The sequence below is a fragment of the Solea senegalensis genome, linkage group LG8 (genome assembly GCF_019176455.1).
Source record: "Solea senegalensis isolate Sse05_10M linkage group LG8, IFAPA_SoseM_1, whole genome shotgun sequence".
NCBI classification, from domain to species: domain Eukaryota; kingdom Metazoa; phylum Chordata; class Actinopteri; order Pleuronectiformes; family Soleidae; genus Solea; species Solea senegalensis.
In genome coordinates, this window is record NC_058028.1 from 21,624,979 (window position 1) to 21,647,153 (window position 22,175).

The window sequence follows — 22,175 nt, forward strand, 5'->3', positions numbered from 1 at the left end:
AAATAAACATCAAATACCAAAAAATACATTTTAAAATCCAGCCCTTGCTCTCCAGGAGACTGGATGCACCGAGACATTTAAGTGCTGGTAAATACTAATTCAAAGCTTCCACATTCTCCGATACATAGTAAAATATGGCATACCACTATTTAAGTCTTAATGCTATCCTGCTATGATGAAAGAAATATGATAGACTTTTGGAATGGATGAAGGATTCTTTTACAATATTACAATAAGTCTTTTACATACCAGCCAGATAGGCCACACTCTGTGTGTTGACCTCAAACTTGTCACATTTGAGATGTTTGCTGATGAGCGCCAACAGCGTATGCAGGATTCTCACTGTCCGTGCTACCGTGGTGGGTGATGGATGTCTGTAGCCTGGAGACGCGTGTGGAAGCAAAAGGACAGTCAGTCACAGGTAAACAAGAGACTGCACAAGCAGACACAGTGCTAATACTCAAGGCTGCGGTCAGCGAGGCCATCGTGTGGATAACATTTTGCTTCATTCCTTTCAATTACATTACATTCCTACATCACTGCATGAACATGTTTGGTGGAGGAGGGCATTTATTTAGCGACAAAAAGCAGAAAGGACAGTCTTTTTGTGGAGTTCTGGCTGTTAGTGTTGGGGTACTATAAAAGTTACTTCTACAGTTACTGTATTAAATCGACAGCAGCTTCAATGTAATGGTGTAAAACAAACAAACAATTATTAAATATAGAAACATACCTGAGGTGAAATATTTTCTAGTGATAATATGTTATATCTTAACGTGTTTGGACAATGCACAAACATATCAAGTGAACTTTTGTTTTATTGCTCAAGAAAATTTGCACCGTGATTACAATTACTGCACAGCTCTAGTGACTGGTGTGAACCATGTATGTTAAACCAGTGAACTAACATGAATCACATTGTATGCAGTAAACATTTTGCCTTTCAAAACTGTACCTTTGAGCAGGTGGCCCACCAGTGCAAAATTGAAATTGGCACTAAAATTTAGGCCCACGAAATGATCCATCTGTTTACAATGCCACTCCAAAGGACGTCTGATCTCCATGAACACTTCTTCTGGACACTGGAGAAAGAAGTCAGAAGAAACAGTGTGTGAAAAAGTATCCTGGGCCATGACAACGCAAAGATTCACTGCATCAACTGTATAATGACAAGTGTAGTGGCTTTTAGTTTACATGGCAACAAAATGAGAAAAAAAAGGTAATTACAGGAGACTTTCTGGGGTTAGTGTCAGGTGTTTTTTTTTTTACCTTGTCGTTAAAGATACGCATTGTGTCCAAAGTGTGAAGGTTCTGCTCTAAAAGGGCAGTTCCAGCAGAATACAGGTTGACTTCATCCAGCTGCAGCACAGCTACTGCCACCCAGAACAGAGCTTTGTGCATGGGGGACTCCTGCAGATTAAATACAGAGAGGGCTCATTGGAAAGTTACTCAACTTTAACGATACAAAAGGCAAGCAAAGTAATGCAATGGATTCACAACAGCTGATGTCACCCCTACTCAAAGAGAATGAGCAGCATTTCAGTTGAAGCCAGGGCTCAGGGACACTCTGCTGTCATTTAATGTGGAAAAATGTAATCAAACCCTTTGGAAATGTCACTATCATGTATACATTTGTCTGTTCTATTTGAAATAACCAATTAATCATTTGACCCTCAGTCTAACATTTACAGTGTACACCTCGTGCATATCATGTAGGTGCTATAGAAGGTAGGGAATCAATATAGATACCAAACCCAGCTCCTTCTGATTTTCACAAGTCATCAGGACAACAAAAACCATCAGACGAGACAAGATTCACAGATTCAACTGACTAAACTCACTCTTTCATGTGTGAGACTTCAGATTTCAGTTCTAAATTGGACAAAACTGAACAATACAGCATCTCCCTTTTACCTAAAATAACCACTCTACTTTAAGAAACAAGAAAAGACAGATTGCTTTAAATACAGTAGTTATAAAAGTAAGGAGTGCTGCTACGAGCGCTTGGTTTACCTTGCTGAGCAGAGGCTGTAGCTTGGTCAAAGCAATGACTGTAGCTTCTATTAATACTTGGCTGTTGTAATTGTCAGGTCCCTTCAGACAGCTCTCCAGGCCCTGTGATGGTGACATGGGGACATCAGTGAATGGGAAATCAATGCCAGTCCACCAGAAAGAAAAAAAAGAAAGAGTAGATGGAAAAAAAAAGGACTCCACCTGGTGGAGGATCGAGTAGTTTGAATTGACAAGAACATGGTGAATGTGGACTCTTACGCGGTCTATGCTGAGCAAAGGGCTCGCCTTGCTGAGGATTCTGATGATCTGCTTGATCTGACCATGGCTTACTCTCTTACTGATACAACCAAACACCACCAGCGCTCTGGGCTGGAGAGACGGATTATACTGGAATGCAAACCTGAAATCCAAACACACAGACAAATATGAACCAAACTGCGTAAGTCATGGTGTAAACTTAGCACGGATTAAAACAGAATGTATGAAGATCCTACTTCTGTGCAAGCTCCGTCCACTGGTCCAACCACTTGCAGGCTGGGATGTCTCTCATACAAGCCTGAGGGACAGAGCAAACAAACTGAAAATAAAAAACTGAGATATTTGGAAAAACCTTTAGTAAACAAAGTGTGGAGCAGAAGTGTGAACTTCTATCAAATTTGTACATGTTCTCACTTTTGTGGTCAACCACATGTAAATTACAGTAAACTAGGACCCTAAAAAGCTTTTTGATGAGTGGTTGCATTAGAAGCTGACACATGGTTAAAATCATAAAACTGTGCACGCCCCCCTTGCAAGTAGAACCAGCATTAGATATGCTTTTAATCAACACATGGCTGCCAGCTGGGACACCAGGAATAAAAATGCTTCTGGGCAATTTTCAAAAGGCTTGGCTAATAATATATATGCAAGCTAATGTGTACGCTTTCTCTAAAATATGTTCACAATCTTATCTTGCTGTTCGATAAGTAGTGATATAAAAACACTGATATTCTCTACTGACTATGTTGTAGGGAATAAAACATTTACAAAGTGTCCCAAACTTCAGTTTCCAGTTGTAAAAGGGCAAACATATTCTCCAGAATGCTTAAACTTAGGTGGGCATAGCTTTTATTGGGTGAGCCATTAGTTAAGTGGTTAAAATAACCAGTGACCAGTTCTAGGTAGAGAGGGTTTACATATTGCAGTTAGCTGAATATATGATGCTGAATTTAGCTGAAATGTAGCTGAAAACCTCCCAGACCTCCCAGTAGTACTACCCAACTTGCATACATGGGGTAAAATAAATGCTTTATTGGAAGTTATGTCTAGACTTTGTCTGCTGACCTCCATGATCTCCAGTAAGGCCTCAGTGACAGTTTCCAGGGAGGACAGGGCAAATGTCTCCCTCTCGTAGGAGCCCGGTGAAAAAGAGCGGTCTCTGTAGCTGGACCGGAAGGCGATGACCGCAGCCGACTTGACTTTGCTGATGCCAAACAGCAGGTAAAACTTTGGTAGGGAAAACTCGGTCAGGCTCAGCCTCAGGACCTGCTTTGTCTCCTCTGGAATTCATTCAACACAAATACATATGTATTAATTTAGACAGGACACGAGTCTGATGCAAACTGCTGCCAGCCTAAACAAGGAGCTAATGTCAGTCCTCACCACTGAAGTTGAGCTGAGAGCAGGTGCAGAGGGAGTGGATGATGTTGATAACCAAACCGTGGGTGGACGCCCTGAGTGACAGCGGCCCAGTGGCTACCAGCAGGGTCACCACATGGAACAGATAGGGCAGGTGGGCAGCAACGTCCAGCGAGTTATTGAAGGACAGCATGAGCATGTAGCGTGCCAAGATGGCTATATCATCCCACATGAGGTGCTGCTCCAGTGTAGGTGTTGGCGACAGGCAGGTCTTGTCTATGATCTTGCACATACGACCAATGACCTGTCACAAAGAACACAACGTTTAACAGCGGGAACAAAGATTCACTTCTTCATTCTCTGTATGACGTCGGCTGATGGAAATCAATAAACCCCATGACAACTAAAACAAATGAAACTGTCTGACTAGAGCAGGGGTGTCGAACTAATTTTTGTTCAGGGGCCACAAACAGCACAATTTGATCTTAAGTGGGCCGGACCAGTAAAAATAGTAAAATAATAGCATAATAACCTATGACCCACAAGAAGTGCTTTGTTTTTTCTCCTTTGTTTTACATTTAATGAGGGATATTTTTACAAAACATTAAATTTATAAGTGCAATTTCAACAATATCATGCCTAAATTTACTATTTACGCATCATCTATAAAGGCATAAACATTTAGTCACAGCCATCTGGAATTGAAAAATATTGCATTTGACCTTACGTTTAGATTGTAATCATAGCGTGAAATTTTGACAATTTCATCCTGTGGGCCGGATTGGACCCTCTGGCGGGCCGGTTCTGGCCCCCGGGCCGTATGTTTGACACCCCTGGACTAGAGTGTTACAGTGTCACACTTTAACTATGTCGTAATTACATGAAAATATTAATAATAATAATGCTAGTAGTCAATTTCAACCACTTTAATCCAAGAAGCTGGTAGCTGTGAAGATGTTCAGGAAGAAAATACGCTATGGCAATTATGTGTGATTCGGTGAAATTGAGAATGATTCACACTTGTTTCTGTATTGTTCTTATTATCATCAATTATGAACACCTTGATACTGATGATAACAGACAGAATGGAGAATTGGCTGTTAATGTGTGTATAACATGAAAAATGTGTCATTTTATTTAATAGTATGTTATTTACATTCTACTCTGGCTTACTCGTCTGTATAATGGTGTCTTGTAAGCTTGTGTAAGATGGGGATCTTTTCTATGCATGGCAAAAAAAAAAAAATCTATCATTAATTAAAGGATGTCACTGATAAACTGGAACTCACTCCCCTAACACATTCAAGGCTGCACCAACTCAATTTAAAAACCCACCATAGCTGCTTTTAATGTGCTGTTGTAAATAATTTGTATGTCTATTTAATGTTTTGTATGTGTATTTTACTGCTTTTATTGCTTGTTTTAAATGATGTAAAATGTCTTGGAGCATTTGTTAAAAGCCCAAAACAGATAAAAATTTATCATAATTATTAAATAAGTGAGATTTATCATCATTCCACAGTGAGGATCCCTCATTGAACACTGTGCATGCGTCTTATACGACAAATTCACTACCTTAGACGATTAGCATTTATTCAACCCTTGGGTGACACAGAGTTCAAGAGCCACAGACAATGGTGCTTTGTGCCCGGTGGGCTGTCCTGCCATGACATGACAGGGTAACCTTGTTGATAATACCGACGTAAACACTCATAAATGTTCCATCAGACATGTGAACTAATTTATCTGACATCCTTCAAAACAGAACAACACTTAAAAACTGGACTAAATCAGTGAAAAGAGCAGCAGCACTTCACCATAAACACTGACTGTCCTTTCTCAGCCAACAATCTTCACAATAGCCACTATTCAGTGGCCATAATAGGAGCAAGGGCCTGGCTTTTCTTTTGTGCCTCAATGTCTATGTTGTGTTTGTTTTTCTAAAGTAGCAGGCTGAATTCAGATCCCAAGCACGCAGATGATGGATAGTGAGTGAATGAGGTTTTCTCTTTGGATTCTGCAGTCTGGAGACATTTACAGCGTTGGATTCATTTCTTCTGTGAGTACGTTTTCTCTATTTACTTCTCACCTTATCTGGTTTTTTTTTTTTATGGCATTAAACAAAATCTATTCTCCCTATTTGTGATATGTATGAATGTTGTCGAATTTGACATTTGGATTTTATTTATATGAAAGTAACATCAGTACACTGGGTAGCTGATGGAGATATTTACCCATTGAAATTGTAAATCTAGGACAGTCTCACCTTGCTGGAGACGAGTTTGACATTCCCTGAAGCCAGAGCCACTGCAGTGTCAGCCATGACCTCCGCTTTGATGGAGCCTAGGCCTCCTGTAGCGCTGGTCTTAATAAAGCTGTCCAACACTACATCCAACAGGTCTGTTATCTGAAGACACAGCCACAAAGTCAGAGGCCAAATCCACGGCAAATGTTAACAGTTAACTGTTGGTAAAAAGTGCTCACCTGGCCCAGGCTGCCCCAGATTTTGGCTTGGATAGACGGATACATCTGCTTTTCATTGATGGTCATGGTGATGAGTTTGTCCAAAATCGCGGTAACACGCTGACGCTTGGCATCGTCGTTGTGCTTACAGAAGCGGACTAGGTTGAGCAGCCAAGGCGTCATGTACTCGAGGCAGAGATGCTTCAGCTCAATACCTGCAAATAGCCAACACAGGGACTTAGCACAACTCCTGGTTATCTAAATAGCCCATGATACAGCCAAGGTCAGTGTTGGGTCAATGCCGAGACTAGAGATTTTCAAATCAAAATGGTACAGCCCAAATTTAGAAATCACAATTTACCTTGGTGGGCTTTACAATGAGTATATGACATTGTTTCCTCTATTCCTAGAGCCTCAGCTCAGTGAAACCAAAAACTCAGTTGGGAAAAAATGTAAGAAACCTCAAGAAGAGGCATAAATGTCTTATTACCAATGACAAACTACAATAAAGAACGATCTTTAACCATTTAACATTTACATTTTACACATGAACACAAATGACATGTTAGGTTTAGTTCAGTTCAAGAAACAGTTCATGTTATGGTGATTTTGTCAGATTAGAAATGAATTCCAACAATTTTGAAAACAATTAGAGATGCACCCATATATTATAAAGTGACAGTTTATAGGTAAGAGCATGTATATGTGTATGTGCAGCTTTTTTGAAAGGACTTACTGGACTTGCTGAAGCCCGAGATGCATTCCTCCAGGAACTCCAGTGTCAGGTGGGGCTCATTGGCAGCCAGAGTCTTGCTGATGGAGACTATGAAGAGAGTGTTGTTGGCTGGGATGCAGAGACCTGATGTCTCCAGGAGCTGGCCCTCTATTTTAAGGTTGAAGGTGCAGGTCAAAGCACACAACAGGTTGTAAGCTGCAGACCTGGATGTGGGGGAAAAACAAGTCAAATGTCTGGTGTCTGGCCAGAATAGAGCACCAAGTGTTTTCAAGTTTTACTATTACTGTACTCTAAATAAAAATGGGTAGAGAGAAAAAGCATCTCTAATCGAAAAAAAATCTAATTTAAGTTCAGGGCTTTCCAGTATGTCATGAAAGAAATGTGAGCCAGACAAATTCTAAATCACATGTCCAGTGGCAGTGTAATGGTGCACATAATGGTGCAATTCCATTCAATACACAGGTTTGGTGTGTTGGATCCTGTTTGGTTTGTATGTTAATTTGTAACAAACGTCCCTTTTTTTTTGTTGTGTTAACCAAAATTAATTTAGATCATATGAACTTGTACGGAAAGGCATCAATACAAAAACCATTACACCTCTCGCGTTCAGTACAGATTCACATACTTTGGAACATTTAGAATGATCTAACTCAACCTGCGTATATGCATTATCAAAGTACATGAGGAACTTAAACATGTATTGCCCCAAACAGAGGAAATTTGAGAGCCTGATACCAACATATGCTGATATTAAGTACATAACCTAAGATTATAAGATTATAAGAGAGACAAGCCATAGAATTGAGTGAAGAAAAAAAACATGGCTGCTCAATCAAATCCATTCTTTCTTCAGCAATAGCTACTTGTTTACCACTTAATTAAAGTTGGTGAGGCTAGTTGTTAGAATACTTCTACATGCCCCACATGACTGACCTGAGACTGGGGTCAGAGCTGCCAAGGTTGAGCAAAGCAATGTTGAGCAGAGTCCCTGGAACGTCTTTTGGACGGATCTTGGTGTGCTGTGGGATAGAGTCGGGCTGAGACAGCTCCCAGCGTGTCCGAATATGGATGATGGACTGGACGATGGCGTCACACTCCTGGTGCATGAATGTGAGTGGTGTGCCCTGATTGGCCATGGTGAGGGTAAACTGGCTCTCATCCACGAGGCAAATCTCCTCTATCTCTGAGGCATAGTAGACATCATTGAGGAAAACTGGCTGTCCGAGGACACGGGTGCGCTCGGCTGAGGTCACCTGAACTGCTGTTGAGCCCACCTGATCGACAAGAGAATGTGGCAGTTTAAGGAACAGAATCTAACAAATATTAGTTTCATATGACACTTAGGACACAGTCCAGGTATTGAGTGCTTTCTAGTACAGCTTCTAGGGTTGTGCCCTTACCTTTATCGAGACCTTGGTGTCTTTATGGGCCAGCTTCAGGGCATTGTGGAACACTTTGAGATCTTCCTCTAGGGTCAGCGTGGCGGCAGGCAGCTTCTGCTGGTCAGGTTCGATATGCTCAGCCATCTTAGTTGGAGAGTCGATAAACTGGAGTCTCTTGCTGCCCTTCAGGCCTGTCAGAAGCCGCTCGTGGTATTTGGTGTACTCTCTCACCCATGTGTTGCAATTGTAGACATAAACGGCCGCTACATTCTCATAGGCAAAGCCAGGAAAGACCACAAACCACTTGGACAGGAAGTCGGTCTTGAAACGATTGCTGGGCCCGACATGGGTCAAGTCAACAACTATCTCGTAGGGCTTGGCATAGTATGGTTTGAGGGTAAGGAGGACGTGATAAATGAGCAGGTCACCGTTGATCTGTCCTGTTTTGAACCTAGAGATAGCAGAAAAATAACAAAGTCAAATTCAAGCTTCTGCAATAAATGAAGCTAGCCCAAAATTGCAAATTGCACACATTTCGATTTCTGAGAAACCAATTTTCTTTTTATCTGTTTCCTATTACAGCTAAACCAGACCTGTAAAAGAAAGAGGGGACAAAACGTGTCCACAGCAGCTGATTCACCCCAACTCTAAACCAGGACAAATACCATAAGACTCCTTCTAGTAAGTATAATAAATAAGAGATCATCAGACAAACAAATAAGTAAAACCCATTCATATTGCATATAAATTTGTATAATTGTATTTGTATGTGGTATTAAAGATACAGTTGGTAGGATTTCTTTTTAGACTATGTTATTCAATAAGTACAAAATACCCTGTTAGCATAATGTAAATCAAGTGATCTGAGAGAGAGAGAGAGATATTTATGGACCTCATATAGGCACTGTTCACAGCCCTCTGAAAATCTGACAAGTCATGACAGACTTTGACCAATAGCAGGGCAGTTCGGAGAGGAAGTAGGTGCTCTGCATACAGGTCAATCCAGCACCAGCAGTGAACTCTTAACCACAGAAGAGAGTTAGTCAGGGTTGTTGTTTGTTTTAGAGTTGTATAACTGTAAATTATACAGCACTAATAAATCCATGACTTGGATTTTTTTCTCTTTGTTAAACTGTCTTGTTTCCAGGACACAATGGCAGGGACAACAACTTCTCTATGCCTGTTTCTGCTACTCAACCAGCTCCAGTTCTGCCCTACTGATGCAGACCAAGTCCTTACAACCATGCAGATGACCACATATGAAATAGATCTCGGTGGTAGTTCACCCTCTACCATGGAGTCCAGTCACACTTCTACTGAGCACATAGACTTTCCCGATACAGACACCAATGGCACTCGTGCCGACTGCCTGATTGACACTGAGATGGGTCTGATTGCAATAGGTTCAGCTGGAGGGCTGATTGTCTGCCTCCTTGTTGCAGTCATGGTACTGGCATGCCAGGTCTGTCACCTTCAGAATCGAGTTTATGCGCCCCGAATCTCCCGGTCCAACATGAACTTGGTGAGCAGTGCGAGCTACTGGGACACAGACCAGCCAGATGCCGGAGGGGTAGTTGGGCCATGTGACACCAGCGTCATTCTTGAGGAGGTGACCTCAGATAACAAGACGGAGCAGGAGAGACAAGCTAAAACAGAAGAGGTTAAGGAGGAGGCTAGGACAGGGTTCGAAGAAGGGGCCACAGCAATGGATTTCCACCCAGAAGAGAAGGCCAGTCAGATGCCGAGCTCCAGGGACTACTGTCTTGAAGTTTCCAGGGATCTGGAGGACATGCCTCTTGTTGTGTGATAAAGTCACTTCAGAAACACACCTGCCCCTCAGTTCAGCTCATACACTAAGTTTAAATTGGCATATTCTGTTCATTCAAATTACATTCACAATTTATTTCAAACATACAAACTTCTTCTAAAACAAAAATATAATGTTTCACATTTGGAAGACCAATGCTACAATAGCTGTGGTACAGTACCAAAACTATAGATATATTTTTGGACACCATACTTCGAGAATAGGAAGAAAACATTTCAACAAAACCTACTGCTTTTAATTAAGGAACTATGAGACAGTATTATAAGACAATTGGGGTTTATATGTCCCAGCAATGTGTATATATACAGTATTCTGTGTATGGTTCTAACAGTGTTGAAAAATGTGTTACTTTACAGCATAATTGTAGTTTGCATCAAATGTATCAAACTATTTCTCTTGGCCAACCTCAACCATAATGAAAGTGTACATTACTCATGTCAGTTAATTTAACATATCTTTTTTTTTTTTAATCTAAAAATTACAAGCTACATATTTACCCACTTGATGAACGCTGAATAATTTCTGTGAGACTGCTTTAGGCTCAATTTTTGTGTTTAACAGAACTATTAATTGGACCCAAGGATTTATGTAACTCCTGCAACTTAATGTGCTTCTACAGCCACGTGTTATGGTAGAAAGAGTCTGGTGCAATGTCTGTTAACAGTCCTTTCATTACCAAGTCTCCGCTGATCCTGGCTTTGTAATTCTACAGTTCATGACTGTACACAAAAAAAGTCTTACAAGTCTTTTTAAATGTCTGTTTTTAAATAAATTGATTTTTGCATTGAGTCAATAGTTGTGTCATAGTGTTATAATATAATATACAAAACGGTGAAGTTCTAAAGTTGTTAGAATGTAAATAGATAGAAACTGTTTTGCCCCAATTTTGCATTTGTCCATTATGTGCCAGAGAATCCCCACCCCCATGAGGGTCACGGGGGGGAGCTGTGCCAATCTCAGCTGACATGGGGCGATAGGCGGAGTCACACCCTAGAGAACACCCGAATTTATTTATATACTGAATTGAATATGTGTGAGTTGTTTCTCTATCTAAAAAGTGTTGTTTTCAGTCCATAAAGAAATTAAAACCAGTGAATAAAATGATCAAAAATGTTAGTCACATGGCCCAGCCCTTAGATTGCAATCAATAAACACGAAACAGTTCATTTCCTCTATTTAACGCTTGCTTACTGTAAAAGTGAACTTACGGTGTTCACTACACTTAGTAGTGAACACCGTAAGTTCACTACTAAGTGAATAGCGTTTGCTAACTATAGGAACGGCTGGGTTTCTTATACTATAATACTGTTCAGTCAGTCCTGTTAATCTATTTACACATATTGATACAGTGAACGTATAAACTGTATGCATACAACATAGCACTTTTCTATCACCAATACATCATTCACACTAAGAGCTATTTGTGGGTGCACTCAGCTGGGGATCTAACTCCTTATGATTAGGAAATGACCTGCTCTAACTCATGAGTCACAGTCACATCACGCTTCCTGTGAGGCAAGTTTGGTGCACTTGAAATTTCAGAAGAGAGCAGCCCTTCATGGGTTAGTTAGTTCCTGCTTTTATTTCAGTGACATTTTGCCGGACTGCCAAGAGTGTTTCTAAAACTTTTCCACTGTGAGACACAGCAAGTACGTTTACAGAGGCCGTCAGCGTAAAATTATTGGTGAGTACATTTGAATTGTGTGAATGTGATTTCATCTGTGCAATAACCAAAGAGCTATGGGTTGACAATGGAGCTAAAACAGAGGCAAGTGTGTAAAAAACACAACATGGAGGAACATTTGTGCATTTCTGATGAACTGATGAATGACAGCTAAACTGAACTGACAATGACAGCTAAATCAACATTTAGAGCCATGTGTGACTGGGAAATAACAATGATGATGTTGATTCAAAGATGTAAGCTCTTAACTTCAGCCCTCCTTCAGTTTGATATTATGTCAATATGGTAAAATATAACTACAGAACAGAGGAGGTGAATGTAAGTCAGATGAAACTATAGAGCACGGATTGAAACAGGTCTGATGTTCAGTTGAATTTTGAAAAGATGACAACACAAAGTTGTATTTCACAACACTCCCTTTTCTTACTGCTTCAGTTTATATACTGTGGTACTTCCTTAGTAACTTCTTCAGTTCTGTTCACTTCTAGCAGGAAAGAGACTGCAACCATCAAGAACCAGAAGAAGAAAAATGACCATCCATTCCTTCAATCTTTTTTTTATTTGGCTGCTGCCAGTGACAGCAGGGGGTGCCCTGACAACTCCGCATCACAATTTCACTGATGTGACGACTGGCAATGTAACTGCAAATCAGTTTGAGACGAGCCGTGCAACAACACAGGAGACATCCAGTTCGAATGTGCTCATTATCACACCATCCATTACAGTTCCAACAGAGGTACGGAGTAAACCTCTCCTGAAAATGGCCCAAACCCAAACAGCAAACCCAACAAATTCCACATGGTCTCAGTTAAAATCCTCACCAACTGAGGTAATGTCCACAACAGACGGGCAATTTCAAGTCCCAAAATCAACAACTGTAACTGTTGTAACCAATAGAGCCAGCAACCCAACCTCAACTACAATACCACCAGCATCAAGCAGCTTCACCCAAAGCCAGAGCACGGGAAGCACAATCAAGGGCGAGGAAAATACCCATGGATCTACACAGCTCACCTCTACTCTAGCCACAAGTGCAGTCACAGATGGTGACCCTATAAAGCCTTCAAGTTCATACAGACCGTCACCTGCTGCAACAAAGATATCAATTATACACATCCTCAGCACAAAGAAAAGTACAACAACAAAGTCCAGTAAGGGGACAAACCACACCAACGCAGTGGCAGGCATCATAGGTGGAGCCCTGGTACTGATGATGGTAGGATTCCTGGTCATCTTCATAAAGAAGCATCGTGATCAGAAGCATCAGATGACAACTACAGACTGGGCTGGGCCAACACCATTTCTACAGGATGGAGTGGACACTGGCAACGTAGAGCTGAGGTCAACTAACCACATTTTTATGAGCAGCTTCCTGCCTCAGAGGCTGTCTAAAAGGCTCTCCATGTTCACGCAAACACAGCAGGAGTTAGAGGACATGACACCAGGAACATTTGGAGATAAGCACCAAGGGGATACATCCTTTCACCAGGTGGATGGGTGTGAAGTAAAAGAAAGTAAAGAGACTGCTGCACCTTCAGTTCTGGAAATAAAAAGCACAGAAGATGTAGCAGAGACTGTCCCAGTGCCCTCTTCTCAAACAAACAGCCAGGTTTGATAACCACTTAATATCAGCAACACAGTCTCCTGGATCAAATGTTGCACTTATAGCTTTCCATAGATGCTTGTGAGTTCACGTTACTGAAACAAAGTGACGTTAATGATTTACATATTGACAGACGTGCATCACTGAGATAATAGGTTTTAACCTCTTGTGAGGTTTTTGGTAGACATTCGGAAAGGAGGGTGATGATAAACGTAGGTATCTTTGCACAAGTGTATAACTGCTTACAAAGTTTTTGTGGAGAACCTTTTATATGTACTTTAGGCAAGGTGCTTGCTTCCTGGAGGCTGCCATCTTGTGCCACCATGTTTCTACAGCAGACAAGTCAGCCAGAGTGTGTGTTTACAGAAACTTACAGTGCAAACGAAGACATCCTTTTAGGTGTGTGAAGGCCAGTATAGTTACACAACATAGCAACCTTTCATACACAGCGTTTGGTCTAAACCTCATATTTAGCTGCTTGGCAGACATCTGTAAGTCTGACTGATAAATATTGCCTCAAACAACAAATGTTAAACAGCAGCTAATAAACAGAACATACAAAATCAACATTTCCATGGTTTGCAGAAAAGTGGGATGGCAAAAGTTTTTCGAATGTGGACCGTGTCAATTTGTATTGTCTTGACTTTTCAAGGGAGCAATCATGTGATGCACATGTCAGTATTAGTGCTACCTTCACTGTATATCAACTTGCTTGCACCTTATAGCTGTCACTTGTCAGCAAGGCAACAGTGTCGCAACACATCAAACATTGAACAGATTCTCACACCACACCCTTGCAGGATTTCATTTATCACCAGAGTGTCAATTTAAATGATGTCTGCCCTCCACACTGCTGCTGCTTCTGCTGCAGACAATATAACTGTATGGGGCAAAGGGGTACTGCTGCATTCATCTTGGAGCTGATGCAAAAGCAGAAGGAAATGCGGTGTAGAGAAAAGGAAGTGTTTTTCTGTACATGACGAGAGCTAGCGAACGGTTTTCAGCGCTGGTTTATTTTCACACATTAGGAATTTTTCGATTATGTTCTTTGGGTCCTTGGATCTTCACACACACACACACACAGACACACACAGACACAGACACAGACACACACACACACAGACACACACGCACACACAAGCACACACCACTACATTTTTTTCCCCATTCAGTGCTATTGTGAGTGCTTTTTACTGTGACATAGTCACATATCATCCTATCAAAAACATAATCCACCTTCAAATTAGACAAGCAGTTCAAGAAATGTTTATAATGCAGCTCATCATATTTTTCTCCTTTTATTGTTTTTTCCTATTCACTGTTCAGTTTTTTCATGTTAATGTTAGAGTAAGTGTTAATTTCTTGGTGTTGTGTAAATAAAGTTCAGAATTTTGGCTCATTATTATAACTATTTTTGTCAATGCTTTCAATTGGAAGCCAACCATCTGCTTACGAAAGTGTTTTCTCTCTCGGTATGATGGTGTGAAAACCAGCATCATAATAAAAGAAATCGCTGGCTACATGGTTGTCAGACGCACACACAAACACTCGTGTGCCACTGTCCATGAGCTCAGCAGTTTTCAGCTCCCAGCTGCACCTGCTACTGACTACAAGTGTCTTTCTACTGGAAATCTTCAAAACTGTTAGAACGTCTCTCTGCTTGTGCCTTAGAAAAATATCTTAAACTAGAGAAAGCACTCTGAGAACACAATGTTCTGTCAAGGCCACTCACTTTCCCACAGTGTCAATACACTAAGACCATCTTCAGATCACACCCATAATCAAACAATTTCTTCCTTCTTTCATTAAAATCCATTGATAACTCTGTGAGTTACGCTACTTATAGACAGACAAACAAGTCCAGGATCTGCAGTAAGAGAATGGGACTCAAATCTGACCCAACTGACTGTACAAAAGATTTAAAACACCTAGTAGCTAGGGGCCTCGCTTCTGAGACACCAATATGTATGATTTTTAATACATACATTTTTAACTGACGCTACAAATATTAACCTTTTTGTGTATTAGAATAAAAACATCAATCGATGTTTCAGTCCACAAGATGTTGCCAAGTGTTCCCAGAGCTGTTTTTGGCCAAAGGCGAAAATAAACACGATGGAGACGTTAAAAGTTAAAATCAAATGTCTGGAGGGAGATGAATGGACTGAATCTTTTATTTTATTGGTTGAAATTCTTTTTGTTTTTTTGTTTTCTTTGTGGCCATGATTTGCAATTGATGATAATAATTCCCTATTTATCACGCAACAAAAAGATGTCGCAATACCCAGCATACTGCAATATCATGATAATATCGTATCATTGGGTCTCTGCCAACTCCCTCCACTACTGGTAACCTAGCCAAATAAAATAACTACTCAAAAACCATGTCAAATATAATTTCTAATGACATTTCTGTTTGCAGCTGCAGTGTTTTTGTCGTTGATATTATTATTATTCTAACAGCACCTACTACTACTCTAATGACTTTGGTTTGCTCGCAAGCCGAGATGTTTTTGTACTGAAAATGTGTCTTCCCTGGCTCTTCTTCTTCTGCTTCATTATTTGAAATCCATAAATGATGAAATGATGAGTAAAGTAGTAAGAACAGACTGCTGCTGTGAGGCTGCAGGTAACACTGATAAAGAAATAGGGCGAGACAGCGAGGACTGTAGCTAAAGCAACTCATGTTATTAAACTGTGACCAAAAAAATTGTACTTCTCTCTACGCGTCGTTTACATTTATATTCTGTACAAACACTAACAAACGGCAACGTTAAGCTGCTTTGGTCCCCCACTAAAGCAGAAATGTGTGTGTGTTCAGACAAGTCAAGCAGACACGACCCCAGTGTCTCAGAGCGGACAATGATTGACTGATGATGATTTGAAACTGAGTGACTTTTTTTAATCCCTCAAAATTGGCAAGGTGGTTAGAAACATGTTTTTTAGCAAAGTCAGAGGAGATACTTCTCTCAGTCATTACAGTGTCTGCTGCATTCAGAGATCGGGTCCTCCGCAAAAATACTTAAACCGCGTTAAATGTTTCGATGGCAGGGAAACTGACGGAGAGAAATCTGTTGTGGCGGCAGAGAACTTGTGTAAAAGAATGCATGTGCATGAAGAGAGAGCGAGAACAGGAGCTGCTGCTGCAAATCACGCTGTTGTCTTTGCACAGGACACACAAACACACAGATTTTTCTCGCTCCTGCTTGCCTCATCAGTAGCAGCAGCAACAGCAGCAGCAGCAGACTGTGCTGGCTCGCTGCTGCATTTCTCTCCCTCCCCCCCTTAGTGTCTCTCCTTCTCCTAACCTGGACCTCTAGCTGCATCGGCAGCCTGCAGAGCGGTGAGCAGGCAGGACAAGCGCCCGCATGAGCCGGCAGCATGTGAGAGTGTGACACCATCATCTTTGGATAACACAGAGAACACAGACACTGAAGAAAAAACAGCTGAAGGTGGAGACGAAAGACGAAACGGAGCGATGACATGATGAGGTGAGCGACTACAAATGGAAAGAGAAGGGAAAATGTTTTCGACCGACATTAGCCTGATGGGCAGGGCAGTAAGAATCCTGGTAATGTTGTAAACTACAGTGTTATGCAGTGCTGGCTCATGATGAGCTCTGACATTATGCAGATAGAAGTGATAATACAGCATTCAAAGAGAGGAGGTTGGTCATTTTAGGGACAAGGACAGCAGAGCACCCACTGCAACAATCAAATCAAAATAAAAAAGCAAGAAGAATTCTCCAAAAATGTCCTGTAATGTACTTTAACATACTCCATGTAATCTTTAGATCAGAGTATCTGCAGTTCAGGAAACTATCTTTTAATTTCAAATTAATGGTCTCACTGCAGCAATGTGAACTCCAGTCCAACTGGCAGAGTTTCAAGTCATTTGATAAGCATGGCTGCAAATGCATTCAGGTGTCAAAATAACCAGATAACTGTGCCCTGGTTTAACATGAAGCCAAATGAAAGAAGTCAAAAATGGCCATCAGTCAACCACTAATGACAACAAGGGAGGCAAAATTCCATTTATCGACAAATGATGGCAATTTTGATAACCATGTCATGATAAAAAATAACTCTAGAATTTCAGCTGCTTAAAAGTGACAATGTGAGGTTAATACCTTTGATTTTTTGATTTGTGGAGCAGACAATTCAGAATGTCATGAGTTCAATGTTTTGTATCAATTTCACCATTTTCTGATATTGTATGAATCAAAAAATAGATTAATCGATAACGTAAATAAAGATCACCCTCGATTACTGCAAGACTGAATGTTTAGTTCATTCAGTATGTATGATGCTAAACTGAGAATTTGTCAGCAGGATCATTATTAGTTGTTTAAGCAACAAAACTAGATATCAAACCAAAGCTAGACTGTGCCCTAGCACACTGTGAAAATCACTTACTTTATGAAGAATATGTATTTGAACATAAGCATGAAAAACTGGTTCTCGGAAATGAAGTTTTGGAAAGTAATTTGTCTTAGTTGTCATTTTATTTACTTACTTGATACACATTCTCTGAAGCTCCAAACTTGTGTCAGAGCTGTTTTTTTTTTTTAAATTACAAGGGCTTCAGGATTGAGTGTGGTGAAATAGCTCCAAAGTGCACATTTCACCAAAAATATGAAAATTTGTCGACTCATTTACTGACCAAGAGCTACAAAAAAGCTCACAGGGTGCCACGGCCCTTCTCATAAAACATCATGAGACAGTACAGGAATATGCAATAGCTCAAAAGCGTACTGCTGGAGCTTCCTAAGATTTCACAGGTCCCTGGCTACATGCCAATATTGTGACATGATTACACCACAATCCACTTACAGCCGGGAGAATACCTCATGCAACGATCATCATTGCCCACATCCAACCTGCATCTCTGACATGAACAGGAATGCGAGGGCCCATTCAACACTGCTGGCAGCTTACATATATATATAAAGGAATTGATTTCTTTGAAAGTAATAATTTTCTATCTGACCATTAAGCAGGACAGAAATATTGTATCACTGAATCATAAATTGTAAAAAAGTGTTTTAGTTGTATTTAAGCTGGCTAGGCTATGAGAATGACGGTGAAAGGTGCTGCAGGGTTAAACTGACAAGCAGAGAAGCCCAGTTCACACAAAATTATTAAATTGGGACATGGAGTAGAAAATGGGGCAACCTAAATTACTGGCGTCCCTAAAAAATGCATCATACAAACTTCTCTCAACCTCTAGTTTCCTGATCATGCCTGCCAGCTCTGCCTCTGTGCTCTTCCTTCTGCTACTGTGTGGGCTACTGGGAGACTGGGTGCTTTCCATCTGCCCCTCTGTGTGCTCGTGCAGCCGGGGACACCGCGTAGTGGACTGCTCGTCGAGAGGGCTAGACAAGCTACCACCGGGTCTGCAGCACAATATCTGGTTTCTCAATCTCTCTTTTAACAGGTAAGCAGCTGCACGATCATGTTATCAGGCCTGCTTCCAGACTTTTACTAAGTTCTGTAAATGTAACTGGTAACAAAATGTTGTAATAATAGTAACAATAATAATAATAATAATACAATATTCAATTATTTCTTAACAAGATTAGGATTAGAAAGATTCAAACATCTCCACTCTTAAGATTATAAAATGCAAAATTATAAATGCAAACCATGAGACAGTATTGGGATCTCTTAAAATGGCGGAAAAACAGTGGCATCTCTTTTCCTTGATGGTTTTCATGTTGTGAATGTCTGGTGTATAAAGTCAAAGCAAAGATGAGTGAAACTTGTTCTCCTAAGTTCCCCCACATTGACTCAGAAATGTTAGACAACATTTTGTTGTCGCAATGCTTGAGGAAAAAAAAGCAAAGAAATTTAAGGAGGAAGTTAGCCTACCTGCTAAATTGTTAAAATATGTGTGTGTTACTTGATTCAAGCTATTGGTCGCACTTACCATGAACATCACTCAAGCATTAACCCAAGGTGAGTGTTTGTGGGATGGGTTTAGTCACTTGAGTAACATGAGTAAACAAAAAATTATATTTTGATTAGGGATGGGCATGAATATTTGACTATTTGTTTGGATACAAAAAGTTGATCATTTAATGTGACTTCATAATCCAAATTCAAAAAAACAATGGACAAAAAAAGGCTCTCCTCCAATGACTAGCTAGTTTGTGAAGCATTTATTATCACAAGGTAGCAGCAAGCATTTTGTCTGAGAGGACTGCATGTGTGTTTGCAGAAGTGACAAAATTTGAAGCAGCTCTTTTTAGCTCAACATGCTGTGAACCCTGCATTGCTTTCACTAGCCCTCATGCACTGTAGTTAAGAGCATTAAAATATTTGACGAATAAAGCCGTCGAATAGCATTTTTGCTTGAAATGCCCATCCCTACTTGTGACCTCACTCAAGCGAGTAATGCGATGTGAAGATTTGCTTCACATTCGGTGCGAATGCCCATTAAGACTCATTTGTGGCCACAGTGGCTGTTGTTGTAGGAGCTCTCTGAATAAACATCATGTGTCAGAACAACAATTGTTTGCTGACTGTATCCATATATTGATGTGCTTTTTCATTTTGACATTCCTCTGAAAGTTTGCAGGGTGCGGACAGCCAGCTCAGCTACTATGTGCACTTACGAACCCTGGACCTGTCATACAACCGCCTGGAGAACCTACCCCCTGCTTTGCCACGGTCTCTATGGGACTTGAGAGTGACAGGGAACCCCATACGTTCTCTAGACAAAAATGACACCGCATACCACTGGAACCTGAAAGTACTGGATCTGTCCTACAACGAACTGGAGAGAGTGGTCTTCATCAACAACACACTGTCCAATCTCCAGGCTCTCAATCTCAGTCACAACAGGTTTTGGACTGTGCCCACAAATATGCCACACAACCTCAAGAGTATTGATTTGTCCCATAACTATCTGGTGCAGATCTTGCCTGGATCACTGGACCGGCTGCCCAGGCTGGCGTACTTCTACTTGCATGCTAATCGCTTCTCCTGGTTGTTTGAAGGAGTATTTGACAAGCTGACAGGCCTGGAGGTGATGACTCTCGGAGACAACCCCTGGGCTTGTGAAGAGGAAGAAAACATAACGAGGCTACTGAAATGGGCTGAGACAACCCGTGCAACCATCTTTGGCTGTCCCTGTTATACAAGACCCATTTGTGGGCAAACCCTTTTGGCAACACCGGGGAGGGAGTGGCATTCTGCAATGTTCACAGAGCCACCACTCTGGGTGGACAGTAGAAGTGTGGGGCGTGACGGTCAATCGCCTGCAAGGACTGCAGAGGTCACATCCAGCTTACAAGACAAAGCTGCCCTTTTTGAGACAGGAATATATCAGGAAACAAGAAAAGGGAACAAATCTATGGTGTTTGCCTGGACATCCACACATATTGACAGTTTCTCCACACACACAAGCACAACAGCGAGCCCACTGTCTTCGGCCAAGAAGCCCGAAAAAGCTAACACACAGAGTAAAGGTCATGGTATCTTTGATGAGCTTCAGCAGTGTGCTACTCTGACTATTCTAGTAGTGACTGCTGCATTCAACTTCTTGTGAAGCACACCAACAGGACTCAAAAGATGCTATACAATGGATTATTTCATAGATTCCACACTGCATCTCCATTTTACCTATGACTGTTACTCTCTTCTGTCACTACAATCGAGTTGATCACTATAACTGTTTACAATGTCTTGAATTTCTGAACACAAAGAAACTGTAAAGAAACATGGCAGAAAAAAAAATGTGCTACTATCAATGCCAACCCTTAACTTCTGTCCTTTCAAACTGAGAGACTGATGTGCTCTATGCTTTCCTCATAATCCTGATGCTTGTGCTGGACTATTTAACACCAGATTCTCAATATACATTATCTACCATTCCACTGTTCACATGGCTTAATGTTACTATTTAGTGGGGGTAACAAAGCAAGTAGTTATAGTTGTTCCTGTTCAAGGTAGATTAACAGAAACTCTTTGAACTACAGCAGTACGATGCAATTTCTCCCTGACGATGTAACATAGTATGCAACAAAATAAATTCTAAGAAAAAACAAAGCACAAAAAAGCCAATCATATTGAAAAGAGAAAAAAAACACCCATCTGACTTTGAGCAAAAGAAAAAAATATAGTTCACAAAAGTTTGCTTATTTAATGGACTGCATCTGTGTTTCTTAATCAGAATGTTGGTGCTGTGATTTTACTTTTATTGCAATGCAATTAAACGGTTAAAATCGAAAATGGTCTCACAATACATGCTGTGTTCCAGTTATTATACTAGACATGATGTGAAAAGGATTAAAGGTGTGGATTGGTCTGTGGCTGCACGTCAAACCTTTTAAAGTATTCAGCACGAAACAGAAAAGAGGAAGAGAACTGCACAGCATTTCTTTTTATAAATACATCACCGAAACTTCAAAGCATCCTATTTCAAGTTGTGACTTGAAAACACAACAGATGGATATTGGGTAAAAGTTTTAGTAAACTGAAAATGAGGAGCCTGTGTGGCTCATTCCTTGGTTAAAGTGCACGATGAAGGGTTTTGGAGAGAACAGCTGAGGCACTACAATCCCTTTCATTTAATCAACTTGTATCATTTATTTTATTCTAAACCATTGACAGCTGTTAACATTTATGATAAATAATGCTCATGTTCAAAATGACTGATTATTATATAAAAAGCACCTCTTAATGGGACAAGAGTCACAAGAAGCTATACCATAAAGGCAGAATACAACTATAAATAGAATGGACAGACAGAAAATAACAATAAAGACTAAAATATAAAGAATAAAACTGCAAATTGCTTCAGATGCATGTGTGTTTTAGCAGCTTCTTGAAACTATTCATTAAAGA

At 40.6% G+C, this 22,175-nt stretch overlaps 4 protein-coding genes across 9 annotated transcripts in view; 3 read left to right on the forward strand and 1 right to left on the reverse strand.

Moving 5' to 3' along the window:
- The window catches only part of nf1a (neurofibromin 1a), a 62,960-nt gene that overhangs the window by 11,364 nt on the left and 29,421 nt on the right, over positions 1–22,175 (reverse strand). For all 4 annotated transcript variants that reach the window (XR_006360936.1, XM_044033069.1, XM_044033071.1 and 1 more), the window contains 13 exons: positions 8,230–8,662; positions 7,763–8,103; positions 6,830–7,032; positions 6,115–6,308; positions 5,897–6,037; positions 3,655–3,934; positions 3,337–3,551; positions 2,508–2,569; positions 2,272–2,413; positions 2,014–2,115; positions 1,270–1,410; positions 956–1,082; positions 250–381 (listed from right to left, as the gene is read on the reverse strand). Coding sequence is in view for 3 of the 4 variants with exons in the window: in XM_044033069.1 (XP_043889004.1) it covers positions 250–381; positions 956–1,082; positions 1,270–1,410; positions 2,014–2,115; positions 2,272–2,413; positions 2,508–2,569; positions 3,337–3,551; positions 3,655–3,934; positions 5,897–6,037; positions 6,115–6,308; positions 6,830–7,032; positions 7,763–8,103; positions 8,230–8,662 (2,513 nt within the window). In the remaining variant the exon portion in view is untranslated. The remainder of the gene's footprint in view (positions 1–249; positions 382–955; positions 1,083–1,269; positions 1,411–2,013; positions 2,116–2,271; positions 2,414–2,507; positions 2,570–3,336; positions 3,552–3,654; positions 3,935–5,896; positions 6,038–6,114; positions 6,309–6,829; positions 7,033–7,762; positions 8,104–8,229; positions 8,663–22,175) is intronic.
- On the forward strand, positions 5,532–10,793 carry LOC122774025. Its single transcript, XM_044033076.1, has 3 exons — positions 5,532–5,689; positions 8,794–8,892; positions 9,359–10,793. Exon 3 carries the CDS (start codon positions 9,365–9,367, stop codon positions 10,016–10,018), a length of 654 nt encoding a protein of 217 aa, XP_043889011.1. The 5' UTR covers positions 5,532–5,689; positions 8,794–8,892; positions 9,359–9,364; the 3' UTR covers positions 10,019–10,793.
- LOC122774024 (endochitinase A) lies at positions 11,584–13,932 on the forward strand. Of its 3 annotated transcripts, none has more exons than XM_044033075.1 (2): positions 11,584–11,723; positions 12,196–13,932. In XM_044033075.1, the coding sequence occupies exon 2, from the start codon at positions 12,253–12,255 to the stop codon at positions 13,336–13,338; it is 1,086 nt and encodes a 361-aa protein (XP_043889010.1). In that variant the 5' UTR covers positions 11,584–11,723; positions 12,196–12,252; the 3' UTR covers positions 13,339–13,932. The 3 variants fall into 3 exon arrangements, with proteins under 3 accessions (XP_043889010.1, XP_043889008.1, XP_043889009.1); XM_044033073.1 differs by having other exon boundaries at positions 12,212–13,932; XM_044033074.1 differs by having other exon boundaries at positions 12,215–13,932.
- On the forward strand, positions 16,545–21,079 carry omgb (oligodendrocyte myelin glycoprotein b). The gene is made up of 3 exons (XM_044033072.1): positions 16,545–16,817; positions 18,556–18,762; positions 19,899–21,079. The coding sequence occupies exons 1-3, from the start codon at positions 16,810–16,812 to the stop codon at positions 20,875–20,877; spliced, it is 1,194 nt and encodes a 397-aa protein (XP_043889007.1). The 5' UTR covers positions 16,545–16,809; the 3' UTR covers positions 20,878–21,079.

Coding starts and splice junctions, on each gene's coding strand:
- LOC122774025 (XM_044033076.1), top strand. CDS start 9,365: ATGGCAGGGACAACAACTTCTCTATGCCTGTTTCTGCTACTCAACCAG.
- LOC122774024 (XM_044033075.1), top strand. CDS start 12,253: ATGACCATCCATTCCTTCAATCTTTTTTTTATTTGGCTGCTGCCAGTG.
- omgb (XM_044033072.1), top strand. Junction 18,763..19,898: donor CTCAATCTCTCTTTTAACAG/GTAAGCAGCTGC, acceptor TTCCTCTGAAAG/TTTGCAGGGTGCGGACAGCC.